The 25,725-nt window shown below is 37.7% G+C and overlaps 2 protein-coding genes across 7 annotated transcripts in view; one reads left to right on the forward strand and one right to left on the reverse strand.

Annotated features, from left to right (window-relative positions):
* The first annotated feature begins 1,460 nt into the window (after window positions 1-1,460).
* On the forward strand, window positions 1,461-9,625 carry T3dh (Type III alcohol dehydrogenase). 2 transcript variants are annotated; one of them, XM_072297351.1, is made up of 11 exons: window positions 1,461-1,662; window positions 1,969-2,040; window positions 2,655-2,769; window positions 3,275-3,483; window positions 4,108-4,304; window positions 4,838-5,006; window positions 5,716-5,883; window positions 6,418-6,576; window positions 7,297-7,448; window positions 8,494-8,615; window positions 9,324-9,625. In XM_072297351.1, the coding sequence occupies exons 2-11, from the start codon at window positions 1,988-1,990 to the stop codon at window positions 9,405-9,407; spliced, it is 1,428 nt and encodes a 475-aa protein (XP_072153452.1). In that variant the 5' UTR covers window positions 1,461-1,662; window positions 1,969-1,987; the 3' UTR covers window positions 9,408-9,625. The 2 variants fall into 2 exon arrangements, with proteins under 2 accessions (XP_072153452.1, XP_018911317.2); XM_019055772.2 differs by having other exon boundaries at window positions 1,462-2,040.
* Window positions 9,626-10,278: 653 nt separating this feature from the next.
* The window catches only part of Jupiter (microtubule-associated protein Jupiter), a 197,608-nt gene continuing 182,161 nt past the window's right edge, over window positions 10,279-25,725 (reverse strand). For 2 of the 5 annotated variants that reach the window (XM_072297355.1, XM_072297359.1), the window contains exons 2-6: window positions 23,434-23,510; window positions 22,537-22,709; window positions 18,214-18,327; window positions 15,052-15,066; window positions 10,279-12,113 (exon numbers count right to left, since the gene is read on the reverse strand). In XM_072297355.1, the coding sequence (XP_072153456.1) occupies window positions 11,977-12,113; window positions 15,052-15,066; window positions 18,214-18,327; window positions 22,537-22,709; window positions 23,434-23,504 (510 nt within the window). In that variant the 5' untranslated portion in view covers window positions 23,505-23,510 and the 3' untranslated portion in view covers window positions 10,279-11,976. The remainder of the gene's footprint in view (window positions 12,114-15,051; window positions 15,067-18,213; window positions 18,328-22,536; window positions 22,710-23,433; window positions 23,511-25,725) is intronic. The other 3 variants (XM_072297357.1, XM_072297356.1, XM_072297358.1) reach the window with 2 other exon arrangements.

Raw genomic sequence — 25,725 nt, forward strand, 5'->3', positions numbered from 1 at the left:
AGCTTTCCAAGAATAACACTAAGTATTTTTCCATCCAAGAAATTAAGCACATGTGACATGAAGCCTGCAACGTCACGAATTGAGATACACATTTCTGCGGTCTCACTGCCAAGCACAGCCTTTGATAGTAATTATACCCTCAATTAATACTTTAGAACACTACAAAGTATTCCTTGTGTCGAACTTAAATTCCCGTGTCCCTGTCCCTCTTTAAAATTACTCTGAAGGAAAAATGTCATGAAGTAAGGAAGTCCAAAGAATTGATTGCCAAAGTATGTGCATTAGCCTTTCACTCGATAATATTTCAATTTTATTTTAGCATAATTTCGTTTATCCAAAGGCTTAAAGTGAAATTTTTGAAATAGAACAACCTACACAAAATACTTATCTTTCACATATTGTGCTCAAGCCGTAGCCAGTGTAGATCAAGTGAATTTTTTTCTGGACATTTTTTTTAAAATTATTCGAAATTTCCTCTCAGTTTCTTTTCCTAAGGAATCTGATGACCTGACAAAGTTAATTTTGACTTTTTTGCATGCAATTTTTATTTCATTTGATGTGACCAAAGTAAAAAGTATTTTTTTAATGAGCCTTTGGAAGTGATAGACAGAACTAGGCAGATCCCAAAGATTTATTTGACGCCGTTCAGAAATTGTAAGGAATTTTGCGAAATAAGTGAATGATTACTCTGTCATCTGTAAAACTGTTTTCCAATCGATTTTTCGGAACGGCTAACAATTGCCCTGCGGACATCTCGAGTCTCGTAACTTTCTTAGGGAGACCTTCTAAAACCCCTGTTGGATCTGGGGAAATCCCTGCATATCTTCCTTGATGATGAGATGTGACCTGTGCTTCTGTGGATAAGATAGGTACTTTCCCTGTGCCGCCCCCCTCCCCTCCCCCCAGAAATAGTTCTTTGCTCTACTGAATCATGTACAGAGGTACACGTACAAGGGATGCCATTTTGCCCAAAACTTGACTGAGGGGTAAAAGTTGCAGGGAGGAGGCAAAATCTGTAATTCTGAGGGGGAAGGGGGAGAAAGAAACTAAAAAAATTCCGGATAATTCCCTATATTAAATCTGAATAAAATTGTCCTCGCGAAAGATCAAGGCCTCTTTTAGGGTCGGAGGGTAGTGAACACACTCCCCCCCCCCCCCCCTTATCCTGCCCTCCGAGGTGGCGCCCTTGCCTGCGTCTAGGAGATTTGCTCGGCATTTTTAGGGTTTGTTGGTGCCATTAGGCTGATACTGCAAATATTTGCGTCATTTCACAAAAAACATACTGCGGATTGTGTGTAATTAAAATTATTCTACAAAAATACTCTGCTGGATCTATCACGTTCGCGTACCGAAGTACGTAAATATGCGTTAGATGCGGCAACACTGAAATCTGCGCAAGCGCAGAGGGTTTGTAAACAACAACAGCTGACAGCAACAGGTCTCTTATCTCTTATCAGTCTGTCTCTGTCATCCACAAGCCCGTCACGGTGGAATTACATAGTGGAAGATCACCGATCTCGAGGTCTTAAAATATTTTGGAATTCTTTTCAGGAATTAATATTCAGTTCAGAGTCCACCGAGATAGAACCGGCCGAAGTTGGTTCTAGGAAGAGAGTGAAAATAATTCCCGAGGTGCGCTAGCGGCACTGTCGTGATGATTAGGCAAGTCTGACCTATTGATTACTTTCGATCAGTTATAAAAGCGATTCATTGACTTCGGCCCTTAGGACAATTCAATGCGACTTCCAGTTCTCATCGCTTCACTTATCTCGAACCTCGAATCCGCGTTCTTTCTGTGTTGGTTATCTCAGGGTTCCTAATTGTTATCTCTAGCCTTGTGAATGACGTTGATATTGTGCTTTTCTTACTTCTTCAATCGATCATAACATATTTACCATTGCGGCTACAACATACTCAGTTATTTTGCTCGAGCATACGTTACTAAAGTGCATTTTCTATTTCGAGCAGGATCACACCATAGTTAAGGATGGGTTCAAGGGTGAAAGTCGTCGAATTGCTGCAGACAGTTGCAAATTCCTCGTAAGTTTTTTGTACTTTACGCACTTATCTTTATTTTGTTTGGTTCTCCTCAGATTCAAGATGAATTGAATACATTTGGTCATCAATTGGCTCAGGAACAGAGGTTTATTCGAGGGAGGGAGGGGGGAGCAAGAGAGTGGATTTCCCATTTACTGGATAATTTTCCCAAAAAACACGTTATTTACAGGACGACCCCCCCCCCCCCCCTTTCGATAAGAAATTTTCGATCGGAAACCTTGTGATGAGCTCAGCTTTTCATTCCTCACTTAAATGGTGAAAACCAGTCAATTTTGACTGGATACTCTGTCAGTAAACTCGAGAAAGAAAATGAACAGGGAGGACATTGTCATTATTTTTCCATACCCAGTCAAATAATAAAGTTGTAATGCCTCTTCAATTTGCGCTCTTGCTGTAGTCTTGAACATCACTAGAAACTTCAGTGCTCTTAAAAAAAAAGTAAATTTCCTTTGTTGGTGAGGAATACCTAGTTAAATGGCTGCTTTCAATCTTTGGCCAAAGAAGTCTCTACGGATCATTATCTCTCGAGGCTTTCTCACCTCTCTTATATAAGAATGTAAAATCGAAAGATCTAATTCTCTTTTTTTTAATTTCAGATGCAAATGTCCAGCTCACTCACATCATGTTGCAGGCGTTGCAACCAGTCAAAAAATACGGAGAGATAATTCAACAGCTTGTGGTATTCCTGAGGACAAAGAATATGCTTTTGAAGTAAGTAATTTCATAGACCAATCAGGCTTTTCTTACAAATTTACCAGTGAATCGCAAGGAAAATCACAGTATTTACTGCAAATTGATGTTCATACTCACAGGCATGTAAATACGCCAGTTTGGTGGAATCAGAACATTACAGCCAATAAAGATCCAGTCTACGTTATGGCTGTAGCATTCTGAAGTTGATAAATAGAGAGGCATAAGTTTCTGATTCTGGGAGAGCACTGGTGAGACTAGTTTTTAACTCATTGATCATCCTCAACCCTATTTATCTCTCTCCAAATCATAAATCAAAGTGTCTGCTAGGCTATCAACCTGCCACAAGCCTCCCCTCTCCGAAACGCAGCTCAGAATTTGTAGTAAGTAATATATATCTTAAAAGTTATTCATAAAAATTTCCAAAAAATCCAATGGGGGGGGGGAGGACAATAGATGTAAAGAGAATCATTGTGTCTGAGCTAATAAAGATACAACTTGGACTGATTTTAATTCTAATTTTCAGATTGCCAATTCATCGATCAGATATGGGATAGGAGTAACGAAAGAGGTTGGCCAAGATTTTGCCAACATGGGTGCCAAAAGAGTGTGCGTTATGACTGATCCCTTCCTCAAAAATTTGCCAGCTGTGAAAACAACCTTAGACTCTCTCACAAAAGCTGGAGTCCAGTTTGAACTCTATGACAAAGTAAGGGTGGAACCCACAGAAAAAAGGTAAGCACTTCCTTACAAATAATTAACTCCAGAGTCCAGATGAGTCCATTCTAAGAATTTTTAGATGTCTCTTGATTTTGGTTTGCATTTGATATCGTTTTGTTACTCACTGATAATTTTATGATCGATTTTAAGTTTCTTTGTTTTGTCACTTAGGTACTAAAAAATCTCATGGTCGATTTTAAGTTTCTTGAATCTCAAAGGAATTTCCCCTCAAAGCATTGATACATTGACTACAAAATTTTTTTTCTTTGTTCTGCTAAAATTGTATGCAGGGAGAGAAAACTAAAATTCCAGATCAACAATGAAAAATGATGATGTTCTTGTGATACTATAGTTGTATTTTGTATTGCGCAACAATGGCACTAGTCATACAACAGTAAGTCACAATCCCTCTTTATTTTGTGTTACTCAATGCTGATTGGGCAATAGTGGCAATGATGGCTATGCTGGTGTTAAAATTATCATTCAGAGTTGTTAAATTTGTTAGTTCAGAGGGTAGGATGTAAATTGCACAAGAAGAAAAACTTGTGATCAGTAAAATGTATAAGGAATCTTCTTTGCCTTATAATAGTAAGTACTTCATTCTCACCATCTGTTTTCTTCTGATTTGAATTCGTTTAGTTTTGAAGATGCGACAAAGTTTGTACGAGCGATGCAATTTGATGCTTTCTGTGCTGTGGGTGGCGGATCTGTTATTGACACTTGCAAAGCAGCGAATTTGTACCATTCTGATCCTGAAGCTGAATTCTTAGATTACGTTAATCCACCAATAGGCAAAGGAAAACCAGTAACCAAACCTTTGAAGCCTTTAATTGCAAGTGAGTTCCTTTTCTGTACGGGAAAAAATTAATTTCAGCTAATCCCTAAGTGAGGTCCCAAAAAAAAGTGATAAGTACCACTTGTTATCTATTTTCCAATATTTCTCATAAAAATTTTACCCTAGCACTTCTACCGAGCTCTTAAAACTTTTGAGAAAAATTAGAATTTCCCCTATCAGCTTTATCATGCAGGTAAATTAATATCATCAAAAATCGATAACATATGCAAAGTAGGAAATCTTTTTTGGATTTTTCCACATTCCTCTAAAAACTAAAATTTTTGATGTTAAAAAAAAAAAAAAAAAAAAAAAAAAAAAAATAATCTCTTCTGCACTCCATTAAAGATAAGTACTTCTCTAAAAAATGTCAAAGTTGATGGTTAAGCTCACTTTGAAAAAAAACAAAAACTAAGAGTAGAAATCGGAGCGCTACTATTGAAACCATGCATGTTTATAGAAGCACACATAGTGACATGAAGATCTACCGTCGAATTGTACCGTCATTCATCAAGATGTGTCCTTTTTCCTTTCCAGTTCCCACAACCTCAGGAACAGGCAGTGAAACGACGGGTGTTAGTATTTTTGATTATGAGCCATTGAAAGCCAAAACAGGAATCGCTAATCGTGTTTTGAGGCCAACGCTTGGAATCATAGACCCCCTCCACTGTTTAACATTACCAGAAAGAGTTTGCGCTTTCAGTGGGTAAGCTGGGTCAATTTTTTTCTAAATTACTTCAGTTTGTGATTTCAACACCACTCAGATTTATGCTGATCTCTAATTTTTTTTTTTAAAAAATCCTAAAACGTATGTCTCTTTGTTGTAGGTCATACAGTATCATGCGTGTATTAAATTTTATCACGAAATAGTTTAAAATAGTTGCTCGCATGAGTATAGTAAAGCAACAGCCTGTTTTTTTCTTTTAGTGATGAAAAGAATTCTGGCGAGTCATCTTGCTGGAATATGAAGTGGTGAAGATACAGGGATACAATTTAGTTTGGACGTTCAAAAATTGCTAGTTTGTTACCTCACTGTCATTTCAATAAACAAAAATGGTTGTCGAGTACTTCTCAGATTAGAGATTGAGAAGCTGACGTATGAGCCTTTGGCGATTGTAGTTATTGCTAAAGGAAAAACTCATGTGAGAAAAATTTTCCCTTATTGAGTTACACTGCTAGGAGAAATACTTGTTACGGTCAATCAGGAAGACTGGACCTTGCATCAGTATTGGACAGTCTCTTGACTTTTGCATTCTAAGCTTAAACACGTTCTTGATACGAAACGGCCGTTTCTGGCAAGCGGCTGGAGCAGTAAACACTTACTGCCACCTAGGGAGTGCTTTACCAAGTATCATCAATATTGTTATTGCTGTTTGTCGATAAACTTGAATGGTTCTACTTTTTTGTTTTCACAGGTTTGATGTTTTTTGTCATGCCCTCGAGTCCTTCACAGCGTTGCCCTACACAGAAAGAACCCCGCGTCCCACTGACCCTATTTTACGGCCGGCATATCAAGGAAGCAATCCCATCTCCGATATTTGGGCCAAATTTGCTTTAAATGTCATCAAAAATCATTTTAAAGAGTGAGTCAACACCTTGTCTTCTTTTTTAATCTCCTACATCTAATTGACACCACAGATAAGAAAACCCTTTTTCTTTCAGTTTGTTGCTCCTTCGATGTATGGGCATATCTTGATACCTGCGTGAGTCCCAGATAGCATAGATTTATATGCAAAACATGGTTCACTTGGAAAGTGGGATCCACTCTTATGAGGGGATAAAATTTACGAGAGGTCGAATTTAAGTTAAATAATTGTAAAAAAAAACTCAAAAAATAATACTCTAATCTTTTAACACTTTTTACGTAAATACTTTAAAAAATCACGTTTTTTAAAGAGCTTTTTAATTTCTTTTACTTAAATTTTGCCTCTTGTTAATTTAACTCCTTCTTCTTAAATTTTAACTGTTTTTTAAAAACAAATTTTAACAGCCGTTGCCAGTAGGGTTTTTATCGGCCTGATGCGTTTGACATCACATTAAGAAGAAAAAAAATTGTACAAAAATTCTATTTTCAAATTGTGCGTTCTTATCAAATATTCTCCTCTTTTGTATTGCAGAGCTGTATACCATCCAGATAATCTCAAGTCTCGTGCAAATATGCATCTTGCATCAGCAATGGCAGGTGTTGGTTTTGGAAACGCTGGGGTTCATCTTTGTCACGCTCTATCTTATCCAATCTCTGGCAATGTCAGAACATTCCGACCTGATGGTTACAGGTAATAATGAAGCATGTTTGCATAGAGCTAGCTTGTCGCAGTCTCATGATGAAAGTGTCTTGGTGCTTTGTGAAGGCACGAATACTCTAGATTTTCTCTCAGTCTGCAGGGCGATTGTTGAAATTGTTAGACAAAGGTTTTTACAAAGAAGACAAAGTCGATATGGAAGGTACCCATTGGTGGAAGCTGGTGTTCGCATTGACAAAGGAGGTAGGTAGGTAATAGACTATCTAATGGAAGCCCATGAGAGATCCTATAGTTTGTCCATGATTTTCTCTCTTAGTCTATAGGAACCACCCATCTCAACCAGTAACATCGCTCTACACTCCCTCTGTCTTCTTTGGCCATCGCTTTGTCTACCATTTTCAACAATCATCCCAATGATTTTCAAGTCCTTGACAGTGCATAATAGGAACTGAATCTAACAGAAAAGAACCATGTCTTATTTTGGATAAAAATGAGTTAGGTGTAGGTAATTCGAGCTTGATAAAACACACGCGTAAAAAACCCTGAGAAACATGCTGAATGTGAAAGTAGGTATTGAAGTTTATCTCTGATAATTCGTCTCATTCTTCAGTCTTTAGTTTTACTGTACATTCTAGTATGGTTCTTCCTAGATTAAAGTATCCCGTAACGCAGTAGGTTAAGTTTCATCGATTATTTACTTTTTGTTCCCTTGTTTTCATGTATTCATTTAATGATTCTCTTTCATTTTTGCAGTGATGATCATGCCATCATCCCTCATGGATTGTCTGTGGTTATGTCTGCTCCTGCCGTTTTTGAATTCACTGCCCCCGCTTGCCCTGAAAGACATTTAGAGGCGGCTGAACTTTTGGGAACCGATATTAGCAATAAAAAACGAGCAGATGCTGGTATGTTCCTTTCAATAGATTAAATTTTTTTATCGATAATTACGATAAGGAACCATTCCTTTCCTCTTTTTCGTTTTCTGTGTCAGTGCTAAATAATACAAGTCCAATATGTATCTTTTCCCCCAAAAATCCCTGAATATGTGACACATGACTCCTGCGTATTCTTTTGCACTGATCGATGAGTTGCAAATGATGGTCACTTTTCTCCATCACCCTCTAATTTTCTAGATAATTGAGATTTTCCTCTAAAACAGGCTGTACTGGGCTGAATTTGGTTTATTGAAAAACTGATACATGTTTAAAAAGAACTAAGATCACTTTTGAATTAAATGGCCATAAATAGACAGGCTACCTTGCATCAAATGCCTGACAAACTTTCCCCGTTGCTCTTGAAAGCAAGTTTTTCTGTTAGATACCATAATCCGGCCATCTACCACCAAGTAAAACTGATTCAATTGTCTCACGTCGAAATAGAAGTAAAAATTTGTTTCCCCAGTTGTGTGATCTGATGATTTCTACAGATTCTTTACTGCTAAAGATAAAAATGACCATAATTTTGTCCCATAATTTACCAATTCACCATAAAATCTAATTCTCCTAAGACACTTTTTCTGCCACTTGAAGGAAGCATTTTTTGGAAAATTAAGTTTTGATTATCTTCACTGGAAAGCAGTCCAAACAGTTTTCATCGCTTGTGAGCATTATGACCATAGCATGCCTTGTTATTCTCTTCATTTGTCATTCAATAGGAAACTAATCTTGACTCATATTTCACTTTGTTTAGTCTCCCTTCAGTGTGAGCGCCAAAATCCCTAGTGCTGTGCAATTCCAGTACAAAGAGGTTTTCAAAGACTTGGAGGCTTTAGTGCTTATGTAGATCATAAATTAATTGATTTTTTACCCCCCATTCACAGTTAGGTGTAAATTAGACTAGTTCCTAAGTTTCTGTAAACCTATTAATCTGATTTATTTTGTATCCATTTGAATATTCACCTTGTCCATACACTTAATTTTATATTTGATTGAACAAAATTTATGATTGCAGGGAAAGTGCTAGCTGATACCGTCAGAGAATATATGAGTTTCATGAAAATTGATAATGGTTTAAGTGCTCTGGGTTTCATTAAGGATGATATTACTAATCTAGTTAAAGGAACCCTACCACAGGTAAAGATTCGGTTAAAATTTTATTATTATTTTTTTTAAAAAAAAATTGCTGTCATGAAATTTTAGTTGCTTCCTTGTGACCGCTTCTTATGTCAACTCATGACTTAGGAATATGATTGAATTGGGGAAGGTCAAATTTTTAAGTAAGGTGGGAAAACCCTGTGAGGTAAAAAACGTTAATTTGTTGTTGTTGGCGGAGGTTTTACGGACTAAATTTTCGAGGTCAAAATCAAAAGTTCTCTGTTAGGATTGAAACCAAGCTGGTCTATTCTGTCATGCTAAGGAAAAACGCTGTATGAACATTCGAGAGTGGCAAAATTGCCTCCAATAAAATGTTTATTTTTGAGAAAAGTTATCAATATTTTTCCTTGAAATTTTTAGACTATTCAGATCAAATTACAAAGGAAATTTCCTTAAAAACCGAAAATAAAGTATTCATAAGTATTCCCAAAAATTAGAGATTTATCAAAGAAAATTTAGTAACGCCTGAAGGTTTGTACAGCGTTTTCCCTTAGCACTGCAGCATTTGGAAAAGACCCACTGAGTCCGATTTTTGGGTCGAAAAAGCTTTACAAGTCTTCTAAAATGCGCAATTGGCGCAAAATGTGAATTTGGTGAATTTGCATTGGTTCTTGATGTAGGATCCTTTGAGTAAGTTAGGATAAATTTTTGGACATTAATATACATTGATGTGTTTTTGATTTACAGCATCGAATCACTAAACTTGCCCCGAGGCCTCAAGCCGAGGAAGAACTGGCTGAACTTTTTGAAAACTCCATGACTATCTACTAAGATCTAATGAGGAGCTGCCAGGTCGTAAGTGACTGCTTCAACCAGTACCTGCCCATTTTAAATCTATTTTTATACTGTTTTTAAAGAATATATTTTAATATTACCGGTTACGTTTTTATAGATTCATATTTTGAAAATTTAAAATTCAAGACTGAATTGTTCTGTTCCTACAGTAAAAATAAAGTAATGATTAAATTGATTGAATGTAATGAACATAATAGTGTGTGTATTTTGTGAAGCTCTTTTCCATCAACCTTCCAAAGTTGTGTGGAAATCATGGCCTTCCTCGAGAGAAGTGCGTCTGAGGTTTCCAGTGATGCCAAGATTGTGCAGCGTAATTCTTTAATCACAAGTAACGTATTCAAAAGCTCTGCCATGAATATTTTCCTGAATATGCTCTGCATTTTTCCTCACTATTGTGAGGAAGTAAGTCAACTGTGAATAAATTTCATTTGCTGTAAATGCTATGATAAATCGCACAATCTTAGCAGCATTGCAAATCTCACTCAGCCTGGTACCTCCTCAATTTTCTTGCATGAGCATCAAGAATTTATTTTATTTTAATAAATGAATCGCTGGGAGGGCATTTCTTGGTTTCGGTGTCTAAGAATCTCCACGAACATTTTATGCAGTATGTTCAAAGCAAATGTTTGTAATTTGTTGTAACTTTTTCTGAATATACTTTATAATTCTACAATGATGAAAACATACAATTTTGGGAAGTTCAGCCAATATATTTCTCTCTGAAATATAAAGCAGCATTGAAGATTCTGAAACACCGCAACTGAGAAATGTGCTTTCTGCACTTGACTCCTCAAATATGGTCATCATTTTCCTTAATATGGGCAAGGAGCCAGGAAATAAAACAGAATTCAATTTTCAATTCCTTTATTTGAATTATGTAATGAAATAGTTTTAACAAATACATCATTACAGAATTATTCTTAGAAAAGAGAAAAAAAAAAGAAAAGAGAAATAATAAATTATAATATTTTAGGATGAAGGAAGGAAAACTCTTCAGGTTATTTACCAGTAGTTACAATATATCATACTGGACGAACAAATCCTCAGCAACATGTATTGAACTTCAGATGTCAATACTAGGAGCATGCTGCACGGGCTCGAGTTTTACATTAGTTCCATATTAACTGTACACTTGTTCAGCCCTTAATATTAGGGGGTAAAAATAACTTTCATCAAGGTATACATTGATATAGATTTTTCATATTCAGGTTATGGTAGTAGAGACACCATTATTAATTTCTAAAAAAATCTCTTCTAAAAAGGATTTTCCTCGACTGTTGCCTGATGGAAAGAGATACAATTCTACAATACTGAAATTTTCTATCAATTGGTGGACTAATGATAGGTAATCGTCATATTTCAGTGTTCTATTGGTTTTTTATTTTGAGGATCGTTGGTAGCAGCTAGTGTGATAGTAGCAGCTCATTGTGTGATTTACAGTGTTTGCCGACGATCAGTTGAGAAGCAAATATGGGTTTCAAATATTTGATAATACTTGAGCCTTTGTGTACTTTTTCTACGTTGTATTTGACAAAGCAAAATGTTGATTCTGAAGCTTGTTTTCTTTACATTTTTAGTGATTGATAATGGTGTATTGTGTCACCTCTAGTCAATTTTGTAAAATCTAGCCCTTAGTGATTATCAATAAGTTTTGACGCACATATATTTATAAAAAGTGCAGCTGGTGTGAACGATGAGTGAAATGACACAAATATCTTGATTAAAATCAACTGTGCTTAAAGGAAGAGCAAGTATATTTCTGACAGATGGTAGAGGTTGAATGCCACATTTCAATACCATTTTTTCCTCCAATACATATGTTTTTCTTTCTTAAAATTAAGCCTCGAAAAGTGGTTTATTATGAAATTCAACGAAAGTTTTTAACGATAAAAACCAACATTTATAAAGAGAGAAAATGTAGAAAAATAAACTTTTCATTGAAGACACAATCCTTAATATATTGAAGGCATTTATTGCATTGAAGTGCTTACTTCTCTTCTACTCAACAAGGTAAAATAAATTTTGATTATTTACAATGTAGGTCAGAGAGTTTTGCCCAATGATATAAAATGAATGGAGAAGTTACAGTGCAACTGATTGATTGCTTTTACGAGATAAATAATTTTTTTTTGTACATCAGGAACAAAAGGAGTTGAAAGTAAACTATAAGTAAAAAGAAACTGCACAATTTTTTCGAGAAACGGGTTTGAATACTTACACAAACCTACAGGGATGATGCAATGCTTGATCATTTCCTTCCTCTAACTGGATAAAAATTAAAAATAAATTAAAGTTTTAAAAAATATAAAATTAAAATAAAAAAGTATAAAAATTTCAGTTCAATATTAGGAGTTCATAGATAGGTGCCCTAAATAATTAAGAGTAACACAAAAGAATGAGATAATTAATGATTTTAGAAAAATAATGAACGATGAACTAAGATATTCGCATCCGTGAAACTGTCTGGAAGGGAGGGGCATCTGCTTGTAGGGGTACACAAACTGAAATCAATCATTTGAGAAATCGAGAGAGGGAAAGAGAGGAATCACCAAAGTCCAGAGGAGAATCCACCCGGTGGTACGCGTTGACGGGGTTTCAGGTCTGATGCGGGGGCTGATGTTGTGGTTCTGGTTTCTTTAACTTGCGTGGGTTCATAGCCATCTCCGGTCACTGGGTTACCATCTATAAATGAAAAAAAAATTCCGTCATTACTGGAATTGTTCTAGACACCGCAAACATCGCGACGTTTATCGAAGGATAAAATATGTTTTCCCATGATTTCGGAACATCTTCTCTTTCCTCTCTTTTCCTTTGGTATTGCTATGCTTTTCTCCCTTTTACACTGCATCAACACATTTCAGTCACCTTTTCCAAGTTGCTGTTAAGAGACTTCATGAAATAAAAGATTTAGAGAGGAAAACTGCAGAATGGGAGGCTTTCTAATACTTTTATTCTCAATTTGAAAACGAAGTGATATGGACAAGCGTTAACATACAAACTTGTGCTAGAGGAAACTGGATACTGATGAATTAAAGCAAGAGGAATTATGAACATACGAATCCCAGGTACATAGTTCCTTTTAAGATAAATACGTCCAAATTATGTAACCGGTTGTAACAGAAGCATTGGACTTGCCTCTTATTTTGGGCACTTCAGAAGATAAGTAACTTCCAAAGGAAATAGCAATATCAGGTGGGCAGCATTTGTGCAAAATAATCAATTCCTATACCTACTGCCACATGACACATAATCACTTCGGCCATAAAAAAGTTAATATTATGCTTGGAAACGATAGAGGGCTACCTATGCGTCTCATAAAGCATTTAAAGTAAAATCTTAAGTCAGAGACATGATAAAAGAGGAAGAGGACAAACATCGAAAGAGGAGTATGATCAAGTAGGTAAACATCTATTTGGGAGGGAAAAAGTAAAGGTGGACCACAGAAATAAAAAAGATCTACTTAAATTTATTCGGAAAATGAGCCATTAAGAGAAAATTTTAAAGAGCTAGCTTCATGCAAAGCTACCTTAATAGAAAAGAGCTACGTGATGAATAAACCTTGACATTATAATGAAAAAAATATTGATACATCTTTCCTAATAGATGACATAAAAAAAGCAATGAAGAAGACATGTAGAAACTCAACTAGGTACCTAATTTCTGAAGTGAGACAACTGAAAAATGGACAAATTAATGAAATGAATCGCACTACATGAAAGCTCAAAACAACAGTCGAATAAGAGGGAAGAAATTGGACGATAAGAGGGTTGATATCACGAAAAAAGGTGAAGATAAAAGATGAGGATGATCCGGCCAAGAAACACAAAAATTCAGGCAAACTTACCTAAACTTCAAGAACCAATATACTAAGCGTATGCCTTTACATAGCACATAAAATGGAAATATACGAAGAAAAGAAGGAATTAAAAAAACAAGGGTGGGGGGTGTTGAGAGACATGAGAATTGTGATAAGACCTTAACTGTGTGTTCTCCGATACTTTCATGATAACCCTGGTGAAAATTGGCGATAGGAGCTGCGTTTCAAAATACCATAGGAGTTCTTATAGCCGACTGAGGAAGGCGACAGAAAATCATATAGCTGGCTGTAGAAAGTGGAAAAAAGTATACGGCCGGGCTACACAAAGCTATGAAAAATTATACAGCCGGGCCTATCGCCTGGCTCTTGCTTTTTCGCTATCGGCTATAAAAGGCTATAAGAAATTGTGTAGAAATTCGTGTGCTGTGTAAATCCTTAAGTTTGTACGGAATCACCTTAATATTTACAAAACGCACATTATATTTTCCTTTACTACATATTTTTTTCATCAATTAAAATGAGAATAATCCATACAGAGTGTGCCAACATTTCAAAGTCATGAGTTGAAAAACGCTGACTCCACGAGATTAAATATTAGAGCTTAACACAAAGCGGAGCGGCGGCGCACTGGCGCCTACAAACCTAACAGGGATACTTCACGCATTGCGCAATGCGTGAAGAATCCCTGTTAGGTTTGAAGGCGTCAATGCGCGTTTCGCGCTGGCTGCCCGCCCGCCTCGCCGCGCCGCAGCGTACTACGGCGCTTGAAGCAACTATTTCACACCAAAGGTATTGCACAGTATCATACGAAATTGCAGGCGCTCCAACATGTTAGGAATGGCAGGAATCTTTCAAAAGTACGGAGCTTTCGTCGCAAAATAAATCACGATACTACGGCCCAAAAAGAGAGCGGTAGTCCAAAAACTCACTAAGTCCTAGCATCCGTAATTAGTAACGTTTAGCATCCAGGCTGTTGCTTAGTCGCCATCGGCTATAAAAGGCCATAAGAAATTGTGTTGCCGGCTATAGAAGCTATTGGAAATTTTACAGCCGGCTGTAAGTCTATGGTATTTTGGAACACAGATTCTACTGCCAATTTTTACCAGGGAAGTCAGCGAAATCAAATGATAAAAATAATTCATATTGATAAGTCAAATGTTCAAAATGAAAATGCATCTCCTCATATAAAATATATGATTTTCCTAGCTTCCTGCGTACTTTTGTAACTTAACATTAAATATTCATAATGTAATTGAGTAATTAAAAATTGATTTTTTTCGGTGTTCGGTTGAGTATTCTTAGACAAAAAAAAATCTGAAGAGTCAAAGCACTGATGGACTGGTATCCCAGGCTATTTGTTCAGTTCCAGTCCACCCCTATCTGGATTTGATCTGGCTAAAATTAAAAAAATCCGAGGGGAATTTTTGTTGGTGGTTTGAAAAAACTACTTCTCGAACTAAATTTTGGGGGAGTTATCCTCTCATCAAACCCGATTGGTTTTTAAGAGCGAGAGATTTGATAACTGAGAACTAATCTAACAGAAACGGACATTTAAACAGCAAACAATGAATGGGATTTCGCTTTGTGGATACCATATATTTTGTTACGTTTTTCCATAAAGTAAGAGGGTATCTTTCATAGGCTTGACACAGAACGCATGCTAACATGCACAGGTGGTTAGTTTGAGCCTCAACTCCGAATTTTGGCATGCATGATACAGCAATGAAGTGTACAAAGTTTTCCTGAGGCAGTTGCTGTTGTGGATTAAATGGTATACATAGGTAAGTATCAATTTGTACTCACAATACATACGGAAGGCTGAGACAGCAAAAAAAGGAAAAGAAAGTCCATGAGCAATAAAGAAAGATGCAGCAAAACTGGTATTTTTCGTGTATACAGCTGTTTGAATGAAGGAAATTCATTGAATTGGAGGCAAAAAAAGCTACCAGTACACGAATGTTTATTGAAGAAGGGAGTGAATATTAAACGGAATGGTAAGTAAGTAGGAATCAGTAAAATTAGCTACGACTTTTAAACAATTGACTACTTTGAGAGTGAATTAAAGTACCTTTATCAATGGAGACACGGGAAAGTGAAATTAAGAAACACCTAACTTTTATGTAGGTAAGAAGAATTTGAGCTTTGAAAGTAGTAACTAATCATCAGTCTGAGAGAGAGAGAAATATTCACAATTTCTCTCTCCTTCTACTCCTCACTTTGTCTCTCCCCACACGCAAAAGGATCATTTTAAAAATAGGGATGTATTATAAATTTCAAAGGACAAACTACAATTGTTGATGAGCTTGCAAAACAGCTGAAAAAAATTCTATCTGTGAGATAAACTAAAATCTATGAGTCGAATTTGAGAATCTCTCTTGAAATTGATATAGACATTGATTCCCCTGGGAAATTGTATCAACAATTTTCATTTCGTTACTTTTTTATGAGTATTAAATGAGAGAATATGTAAATGATTTTTTTTTTTTTAATGAAATCATTGAGAACAATTCTACCTGGGTGAATTCAAATAAGGGTCAAATTCCAGGTTCTATTTCCTCCCAAAATTTTTTTGTGAATTTTTGGGCAAACCAAACTTTATTTTGACTATCATTAGGTGTAGACTTAGGAAATATAGCTCGTCGAGCTTAATAGTTGGGCTTAAACCCAAATTTCCACCGTCAAGTGTATCACTTCCCAAAATTTGCTCTAATTTTGCCTGATTTCCCAAATTTTCGTCCCAGAGGTGACATATGATACTTTTAATTGAAAATTGAACACAATTGTCATAAAAGCATCATCGAGCACTAAATTAAAGCATAATTGAAAACATGTAACCCTTTCATATCTTGCAGAACCAAAAAAATTGAGGAAAAATCATCCGTCATGAAAGATATCTGGAGCTTATTCTGCTTGTCTTTTAGACAGTTCCGTCTGTTTATCAAAATGCGCACTGTTTTCCTTTAACACGAGAAGAAGCTTTTATTTCTTGGAATATTGCAATACAAAATGGATCAAAAACACCGAATTTTAAAACTTCGAGTGGGCGTGTACCCGCTGAAGTGGAGATAAAGCCAGGAAAAGTTTGAGGACTAACACCGGTCAACGTTTTTTTTTTTTTTTTTTTTTTTTTTTTTTTTTTTTTGATTTTCCGAAGATTTGCCAATGGTTTTGGAGTAGATTTTTGGCGCTGATTCTGAAGAACACCTCCATTTAACTGTATCAGTGCGATTTATCCTGGGAAAGTTCGGAATTTTTTCGGAGAAATCGGAATTTTCCTTAAAAATCTAGCTTTTCCAGTAGAGTCAATTTTCCGGAAGAATCTATGCACGATGGAAAAAACCCAGGAATATTTCGATTTCGTAGCTTAAGATACATAAGAAACCCTATTGCACCCCTATTAAAATGTCCTTTCTTTTCCTAATACCAAGGTTTTCCGGTCCAGTTTCATTAAAATCAATTAGTTAGTCACCGAGATAGTGTTTTAAGCCACGGCCACCATCTTAGATTTTCGAATCTTGGAAATTTGACTAAAATTCGAGTTCCCCATTCAAAAATACCCGCGGGTACCAAGTTTCGCGTAAATCGCTTGATTAGGCGCTGAGGTAGCATTTTAGGCCATGTCCGCCATCTTGGATTTTTGAATTTTGAAAATTCGACTAAAAATTCAAGTTCCCCATTGAAAAATACCCCCGGGTACCAATTTCACTTTAATCGACTGATTAGGTGCTAAGATAGCATTTTAGGCCACGTCCGCCATCTTGGATTTTCGAATTTTGAAAATTCGACTAAAAATTCAAGTTCCCCATCAAAAAATACCCCCGTGTACCAAGTTTCACTTAAATCGGTCGAAAAGAGCGCCTACAGGGCTTAAACAAACAAGTCTCAGTTGATTAGGCGCTGCGATAGCATTTTAGGTCATGTCCGCCATCTTGGATTTTCGAATTTTCAAAATTCGACTAAAAATTCGAGTTCCCCGTTGAAAAATACCCCCGGATACCAAGTTTCACTTAAATCGGTAGAAAAGAGCGCCTACAGGGCTTAAACAAGCAAGTCTCAGTTGTAACAGTTTTCCACTCTGTCCCACTTAACTGGGACATGGGACAGGATGGAAACATATGGGACAGGATGGAACGGGACAAGATGGAACGGGACAGGATGGAATAAGCTGTTTTTTAAGCTTATCTCTAACAGTAAAGACAATTTTGGTGTTTTTTTTCACGGAATATTTAGTAGCACATCCTAGAGGATCGGAATAAGAGAAAATTTTCCCTAACGCACACTTCGAAAGTATTTTACGAGCTGATATTAGTGTGTGTGTGTATGCTTGACGCCCTGTTAGTTATCGTGTATAGAATTCTGTTTGGCATCGTTAATGGCGTTAATCTTGCACAAAAATTTGCGAATTTCAGAATTTTTGCCATCTACGACGTGTGAACTATTCAATCAAAACAAAAAAAGTCGTTTTTGGAAAAACCTCAACGTTACGGCAATCATTTAGAGCTTATTACATCGTTGCCATGTCTCTCCTGACTGTTGCTGACTGTTGCTCGGGACAATGATTCTAGGGCGTGAAAAAGTTATTGATGGAGCAAAAAAAAAATTGACATATTTTTTTTCTCAAATTCAAAAGCATTACCTATCATCTCCGATAAAGTTTTCTCAAATAATCACTCTGGTTATGCTGCAACATCGATTTAAAGTCAAGAACCAGGCACGGGGGACACGCAAATTTGGGACAAATATAGGCAATTTGCACATTCAAAGTTCTCCTAAATTTTTATTTCAGTCCAAATAAAGTGGGAAATAGCATGTAACAGTCAACAATAGTGTGGAAAATGAGAAAAAAAATTTGATTTGCCCATGTTTCTCAGATTATGACGATTAAAACAGCTCGGGACACCAGATTAGACGCTTATTTGAACTCACCCACCTACTGGTGAAAACGACCGATCACATAAACCTCACCTTTTCTTCGTGGGGTCCTCCTATAATCATGCCACAGAAAACCAGCTCCTGTAACTGGATTTCTGGAGGCTGTGAATCTAGACCTTGCAGAGTTGGAGAGATAAAATGGAAAATCTTGAAGCCCCATCAACCACACAAATAAAGCAAGCAGCAAGAAAAGAAAAATAGAGAGGAAAATGAAAGTACGATTTAACAACCAAATGCGCAAAAGAACGCGAAGCAGACCGAAAAAGCTTATGTTGAAAGTCTTTAGACAGTTTAGCCCGGAGTGACTATCATAGTTCTGGGTCTAAGTCAATCAACATTGAAAAAGTTCCGAAGGGAAAACAAGACAAAAAAGTCCAAAACCGATAGCGAGAAGAGAGACAATGGAAAGAAGAGGAAATTACCAGTGCTTAAATACTAGGATAACTAGAGTATCAACTTTTCCTACTGCTTGAGCTGATTTTCGAGCTCAAAAGTTCCTCCCCCATAAAAAGTACTGATTTTGACTTATCACTTAGGAACTACAATGTCTGGCTCAGTTTAGAAACAACGTATGTACTATTAGTTTCCCTATGCACATAAGTGTTTTGACGGATGAGGCAGAAATTGTAGTCCTAATGGACCACTAGACAAGGTACGAATTTAAGCAATCTGATACATGTTTCTTAACCAGAATTTCACGTAGAACACGATTCACACTATGAAAATTACCGAAATCAACTTCTAACGAAGATATTAACGTTTTTATTTCGCACTGATTATGAGGAATTTGAACTGCCCGCTCACAAGAAACTCAAAGCTCTACGTGAGTCAAATCGCGCACTACAACGGTTTCAGCAAGCTTCTCAATCGAGCAATGTTCATTTTCCACCATGTGTTGTTCAAACTATTGGTAATTTGCTATAGCTGAGCCAAAGTGTCAAGATTGAAGTTGAAGATTTTTTCATCGCAGAGACTGTCATGATAAACATTTAGCGCGCGATGTGAATCACGTAGAGCATTGAGTTTTCATGAGCGGGTGGTTTGAATTTACGCATCAAGAATCATTAAATATCTTCGTCAGGAGTTGATTTTGGTAATTTTCGTTGTGCGTATCGTGTTCTACGTGAAATTTTGATTGAGAAACATGTATCAGAATGCTGAAATTCGTACCTTGTCTAGTGGTCCATTGCGAAAGAAAGTCCAAATAATGATATTTTATGCGGGAGGGTGGTGGCGGGTTACCCGCTGAAATAAATTGCTGAGAAGATGCATTGCATGTTGCCCACCCTATCGATTGAGGGCGCGAGCTTCATGACGTTAGTCTCAGCAAGTTTAGACTAAATCGCAATGAAATTGCAGTTTTCTTATTTGACAGATGATTCATTAAAAACAAAAAAACTTGCGTAAGATACGTTTCGTAACACTTTAGGGTCAGTGTGAAAGTTTCGTGGAACGGACAAAATTCTACCAGAAAAAACGGTAAAATTCCAACAAATTTTCAAAACCTACTATATAAAATAACTGAAATAATTGTACAGAAAAATATAAGGATTTTAAGACTGCGAATGGGCACAGAGGATGCATTTCTTCGTGTATTCCACCCTAGGTGATCCTGAGTACCCTCTGTTGACACAATTTTGTTAATTAAAGTTATTTGATTAGATTTCATGACAGCATGCACATTTTTATTCCATCGTTTTTCAAAGGCTTACGGTCAACACGTTCCCAGAGCATGTGACCCTCAAAAGTTTACTCTTGGTTAGATTGGGCGAGGGGCGTAGAGAAAGAGAGACTCTTCTTCGGCCTTCGGCGATGGGTGAAAATTTCTAATTTTGAGCCCTTACCCAATCCTCATAAAGCTTTAAAATTATTCCATACTCCTCGGGGCGAGGAGTTCCCTTAGATTTCAAGATTTCTAGAATTTTTCTTGATTTTTGTCCGACTTTTCAAGGCGTTTTGAAAGTGCTTTTCACGAGAAATTTTTAATGCGAAGTCCAAGACAATTAAAGAAGAGAAAAAAAAAATTAATTTCTGAGATTGGAGCCAGAGGCTGCTCCTCACGGCTTTTCGCATAATGCACAGACAAGGGCAACTGCACGGGGTAAATTCCCTCATTTCCCCTTGCTTTCAAAATAACGTTTATCAATACTTGTCGTTAAATTATTGATTCTCTTACGTCACTCAGTGCAGAAGCTTTGCATCGACTCAACTCTTTGACTCTTATTCTTCAACTCTTAACTCTTTAACTCCTGAACTCTTTAACTCTTAACTCTTTAACTCTTTTCTCTGGATACCAACAGCAACAGCTAAAATGAGGATCAAAGTAACTATGAGCGCTGGTTCCGGAGCTTCAAGATATTACCAAAATAAAAAATTTCCACCATCGCCGCTCCATGGTAGACCACTTGACAATGAAGAAAATTTAGCATCATGATGCATATTTCTTTATCAATTTTACTTCTGCAGAACTTGATGGATACATAAGGAAAGGAAGGGTTTCAAAAAGGACCGCCTTTGAGCCCACCTTAGCTGAATTTCCTCAATGCAACGATTTTTGCTCATTGAGGGTCCATGTTTTACGAAGTGCAACATGCTATGGTCATTTTCGGTTTCTTTTCGAGTCTAATACTGGCCTACACATGATTTTGAAGGCCGATTTTCGTAAAAAAAAAAAAAAAAAAAAAAAAAAAAAAAAAAAAAAAAAAAAAAAAATGCGAGCTTGCGGTCGAATACCGAAAAATTAGAATTTTTTTGCCAAAATCGTCCCTCAGACTCATGTTTAGGCCAGTATTAGATCCGTAAAGAGACCGAAAATGACCAAATCATGATGCATTCCAGAAAAAATTGACCTTCAATTAGCAAACAATCGTTGAGATGAGGAAATTCAGCTGAGGTGGGCCAAAAAAAAGCCCTCATCGATACACCACACCTCCTTCCTTTAATTTGTGGGTGAGAAATCAGCGTTTTCAAAATCCCTATACCTATTTAAATTAAACCCGTTGATTTCAGTCTTTTTCACTGAGCAAATTGTATTCTAAGTGAAATGAGGAGGAAACATACATCAGAATGCTTCAATTGAAACCTTGTCTGATGGTCCATTATCAACGTGTCTTGTGGTCCTGTTCCGTTCCAGCGGGCTGATTATTGAACTTGATATACAAAGTGATTGACGAAGAAGACAAATAGATAATGGATCGATCCTGTTGGTTGAAACGGGTGATAGTTAAGTAAAGACTAAAGGAGAATATGATAGACTAACGATCATAGGCGAATCCAGACACTTCGAACGGAGGGGGCGGAAGGGGGGTCCGGGGGCTTTCCCCAGAAAATTTTCGAAATTTTAAAGCATCTAAAGGGCAGTTTGAGTCATTTTCGTCATGAATAATTACCAAAAATAAGCGTCCTTGTTTCTTCTTTCCTCCGTTCCTGCTTTCTTTTTTCTGCCTCCTTTTTTGGGAGCGAACGGGGAAAGGGGTGTGCGCCCCCTATGCCCCCCCCCCTTGGATCTGCCGTCGTTAGCATTAACGACAGGGTCTCTCGTGGTTTGCCGTTAGTTAGTCTTTTACTTACCTCCTTGTCCATTCACTGGAAAAAAAAAAAAAAAAAACACATTGGATCTAGAGTCCAGACTCTTGAAAACATTGACAAGAAAAAATACTCTTGATTCAATCAGATTTAAGCTTAAATCAAAAGGAAATCCGCTCAAATTAAGAGGCTTGGTTTGGAGTATTTTTTCTTGTCGATATTTTTAAGAGTCTGGACTCTAGATCCAATGTGTTTTTTTTTTTTTTTTTTTTTTTTTTTTTTAAATTTTTCCAGTGTTGCAACCACCCGGTTCCATCGATAGGATCGCTCTATTTTCTCTTTGTCTACTTTGTCCATCGCTTTGTCTATCAATTTCAATAATCAGCTCGCGGAGGAGAGCCTCTCCACTCTTCTCCGGCCGAGAGCAGCGGATCTCACCTGTCTTATCGGCGGCGCTGCTTTTCCGGCGAAAAGCCTGCCCGTTGGTCCCGTTGGAGGGCGCGTTGTCCGACTCCGAACCGTCGCCCAAAATCCGCGAGTGGGAATCGGAGCGATAGTACTTCTTACCATTGGTCGTTGCAGTAACGGTCTCGGAGGAGGCACCGCACGTGACTTTCTCGCTCCGAATGGAACATTCGGACAGAGCGCTCTCCACCTCTTCCACTCGCTCCGATTCGGGCTCGGGTTTGGACTCGGGTTCAGGTTCGGGTTCGGACGCTTGCGTCGGGGCCTGGGCTTCGTCGGGGGTGGAAGGGGGGGTTGCGGCGTCGGGCTCGGAGACCGGGGCGTCCCCGTTGAGGTTCTCTTGGGAGTTGAAATGTGAATTATTACCGGTGGAGCTGGCCGCGGAGGAGGGGGTCGAGTCGGTGGGACTCTTGGTCCCGTTCATCGCCGTGCCACTGGGGGTCTGGTCGTAGGTCCTCGTCTTCCGCAGGGAGTGCGACGCCGGCGGTTCCGGGGATCCGAAGATGTCTGAGCTTCCGCCGCCGGGGGGCTTGAGGACTCTGCAACACACGAAAAAAAAAGTCGGGCGTTAGTTTCGATTCTATTCACAAAAAGTCACAAACTACACACTTATCCATGGTGTTTAGGATTCTTGACTATGCATGCACGTCCCTGATTTTTCCCTGATTCCCGGGAGTTCATTCCCTGATGAGAAACTAAAGTTTTTTCCCCACATACCAGGGATTTCCTTGAGAAAAGCTATATAATTCTTCGGGGATCTAGATGCGAATATCATTTTTTTTTAGCTCTTAGCCAATTTTTTGGTTCAAATTAAACTTTTTGATTCCACGAGCGTTACCTCCTCAACAAAAAAATTCAGTGCTTTTTCAGTACCTTCATTTGACAAAATTCGAAAAATTTTCGCATTTGAATTTCTCGCTCAAGTTGCTACAAAAAAGACAAACAATGAAAAAAATTCTGGACCTTTTTAAGGAATTTCCGTACTTTTTCAGTACTCCTCGACCGCCCTTGAAAAATCAGTACTATTTCCGTACTTCTAGATACCCTGAATAACATTAACTCTAAGAGGTAAAGGAGGTGATTCACGGTTTCTGGTACAGATTCTCTGATTTTCCCCGAAAATACTCAATCAATGACCATAGAGACAAAACATACAGGTTTAAAAAAGTGATTAAAAGTAACATAATTTTTAACACTGTAAGAGAAACACAACTGAAAACACAATAATACAGAAAAAAATAAATTTAAAGAAACGTGTAGTACCTATTGTGGCACGGCGATCCATTGAAAGAAGCCCCGAATAAATCATGGCAGTATCCACCCGGTGGTTTCATGGCACTCTGGATAAACAGATCGACCGGTTTAGAATCTTACACTTGGGAAAATTTTACCTTAGGTTGTGTAAATGCGTTTTAAAAATGGACCTAAGTGACCCTCGTTCATTCGATAAAATCGACAAAGGACAGGAAAAACACCTATCACGATTGCGACATTGGCACAGAATAGATTTCCTGCACAAGCGAGGAATCAGCAATTTAATCATTTACACCTCAGCAAAATTACACGAGAAATAATGGTGCTATTTTCACCCTCAAAATCAGCTCTCATACATCGCCGCAAATCGAGATAGTGATTTTCTAGTTTTACCATATTTGAACGCATAGTAACTTAGAGTGTGCACAACTTGACAGTCCTTCAAAGTTAAGTTACGATGTCAATGATAAATAAAAGTGTAAAGGAAAAGTATCCAACGTCCCTCATGTCCTCAATGCCGAACAAGTTGTTAAAAAGTGAAAAGCATTCGAAAATCAAGAGACAACCAACAATCAAACAAAAACGACGAAGACACTAATTCTGAGCAAATCGACATGTTCCAAAATCGGCGATGGACTTCTGAACTTGAAACACAACAAAGAGAGACGCATGAATGAACCTATTTTATTTTTTTGTTTTAATGATGCGGTAGAATATGGGGCTAAGAGGTGTCACAGGAACTATATCACTAAAACAATGGATTAGCAGAACTAAATGAAACACAATTCTAGTACCGAGTATGAACTCGAACGGCTAGGACGAAAATAGGAATGAAGGGCTTGAGTTACTTCACTTTTAAAGGAAATATGGCTTAAAACTCAATGCTAATGCTAGGAATATCAGTTTTCAACTCCAGGATTTAACGCTCGAAAAGCTTAAAACTATCTAATCGTAGAGTTTATCCAATCCGAGTTTTTTATAGTTGCGTATATTTTTATAGTTAAATTTTTACACGGCCTAAAAATTCTACGCATTTAGGTTCATTTTTAATTTTGTTCTTCTTTGTAGTTATTATTAAATCTAAGCAAACAAAATTAAATAGGTAAATAAATAGGTAAAGGCTAGCTGGAAGCCAGTTTTTGACTCGAGGATTAACAGCTTAAAAAGTCAGTGTTTTTTGCAAATGTTAAAATTTATAGAGCTCACGCCGGAGCAATTATTCTACGATAATGTAAAACTCTTTCAGAACAACCCGAAGCAGAACTACTTGAGAATAGTATGCAGAACTACTTGAGATTAGTATGCAGAACTACTTCATCGAACGAAACTTACACACCGATTATCACCTCTTATGGCTAGGAAAAAGTTGGCGGAAGAGGTATCGCCTGCCCGAACCGTCAGACTAAACCTTTTTGCGGCGATCGAGGACTCGCGCAAAAAAGGTGGGGAAAAGGTACCGTCTGAAATACTAACGGGATTAGCGAGACTACTTGACCGAGCAAAACTTCCGCGTCGAATAAAGACTTGACGGCCGGGCCGGCCACAAGACTCCTTGGGGTTCCGCGGAGGGGGTTTAGGGGCATAAATTAGGGGATGGGGGGCAGGGAGCCACGGAAAAAGGAAACAAGTTGGAGAGGGGGGAGGGGGAGGGTACTTGAATAAATGAGCGCAATTCGTCGGTTCGGACGTTCAACTCGCGGGTCGCGCCCCGCTTCCTTGACCGGGGTGAATATTCTCTTCTGGCATGCACTCGCTCAAAATTCGGACCGCCGATCGATGGCCAGTGTGGATTCTCGCGAGGCGGTCACATTGTTTTTTCCTTCATTTGAATCCATCATACAAATCGAATAGTTTGCTTCGATGACCTCCGATTTTTTACATGCGTTTATATGGACGAGACTGGAGTACCTGAGCATTGGCGGATCTAGCAATTTGGCAACACCGGATTTCCTCCGTTGAAACCTATGGAAATATATCGATTCTTGTAGTGGCCAGGTGCTCCGACAAGAATCGATTATTTAGCATAGGTTTAAATGGAGGAAATCCGATGTTGCCAAATTGCTGGATCCGCCTCTCTACCTGAGTACTGGAGAGTATTGCCATCTCAATCCTTTTACTACAGAAAAAGTGTGCCACTCTCTGATTGGATTTGGATCTGTCATGGAGCCCCAAAGTTGGACCTTTGTAAACAAACCCCATCCCCTCCGCTCTTAGATTGGCCCAATGTAAACAAACAAGATGGCGACAAAGTTCTACGAAGTTCTAGACGTGGTTTTGGGTGTGATTGAAATTTTTTTATGA

Source organism: Bemisia tabaci, chromosome 2, assembly GCF_918797505.1.
Source record: "Bemisia tabaci chromosome 2, PGI_BMITA_v3".
Classification (NCBI taxonomy): domain Eukaryota; kingdom Metazoa; phylum Arthropoda; class Insecta; order Hemiptera; family Aleyrodidae; genus Bemisia; species Bemisia tabaci.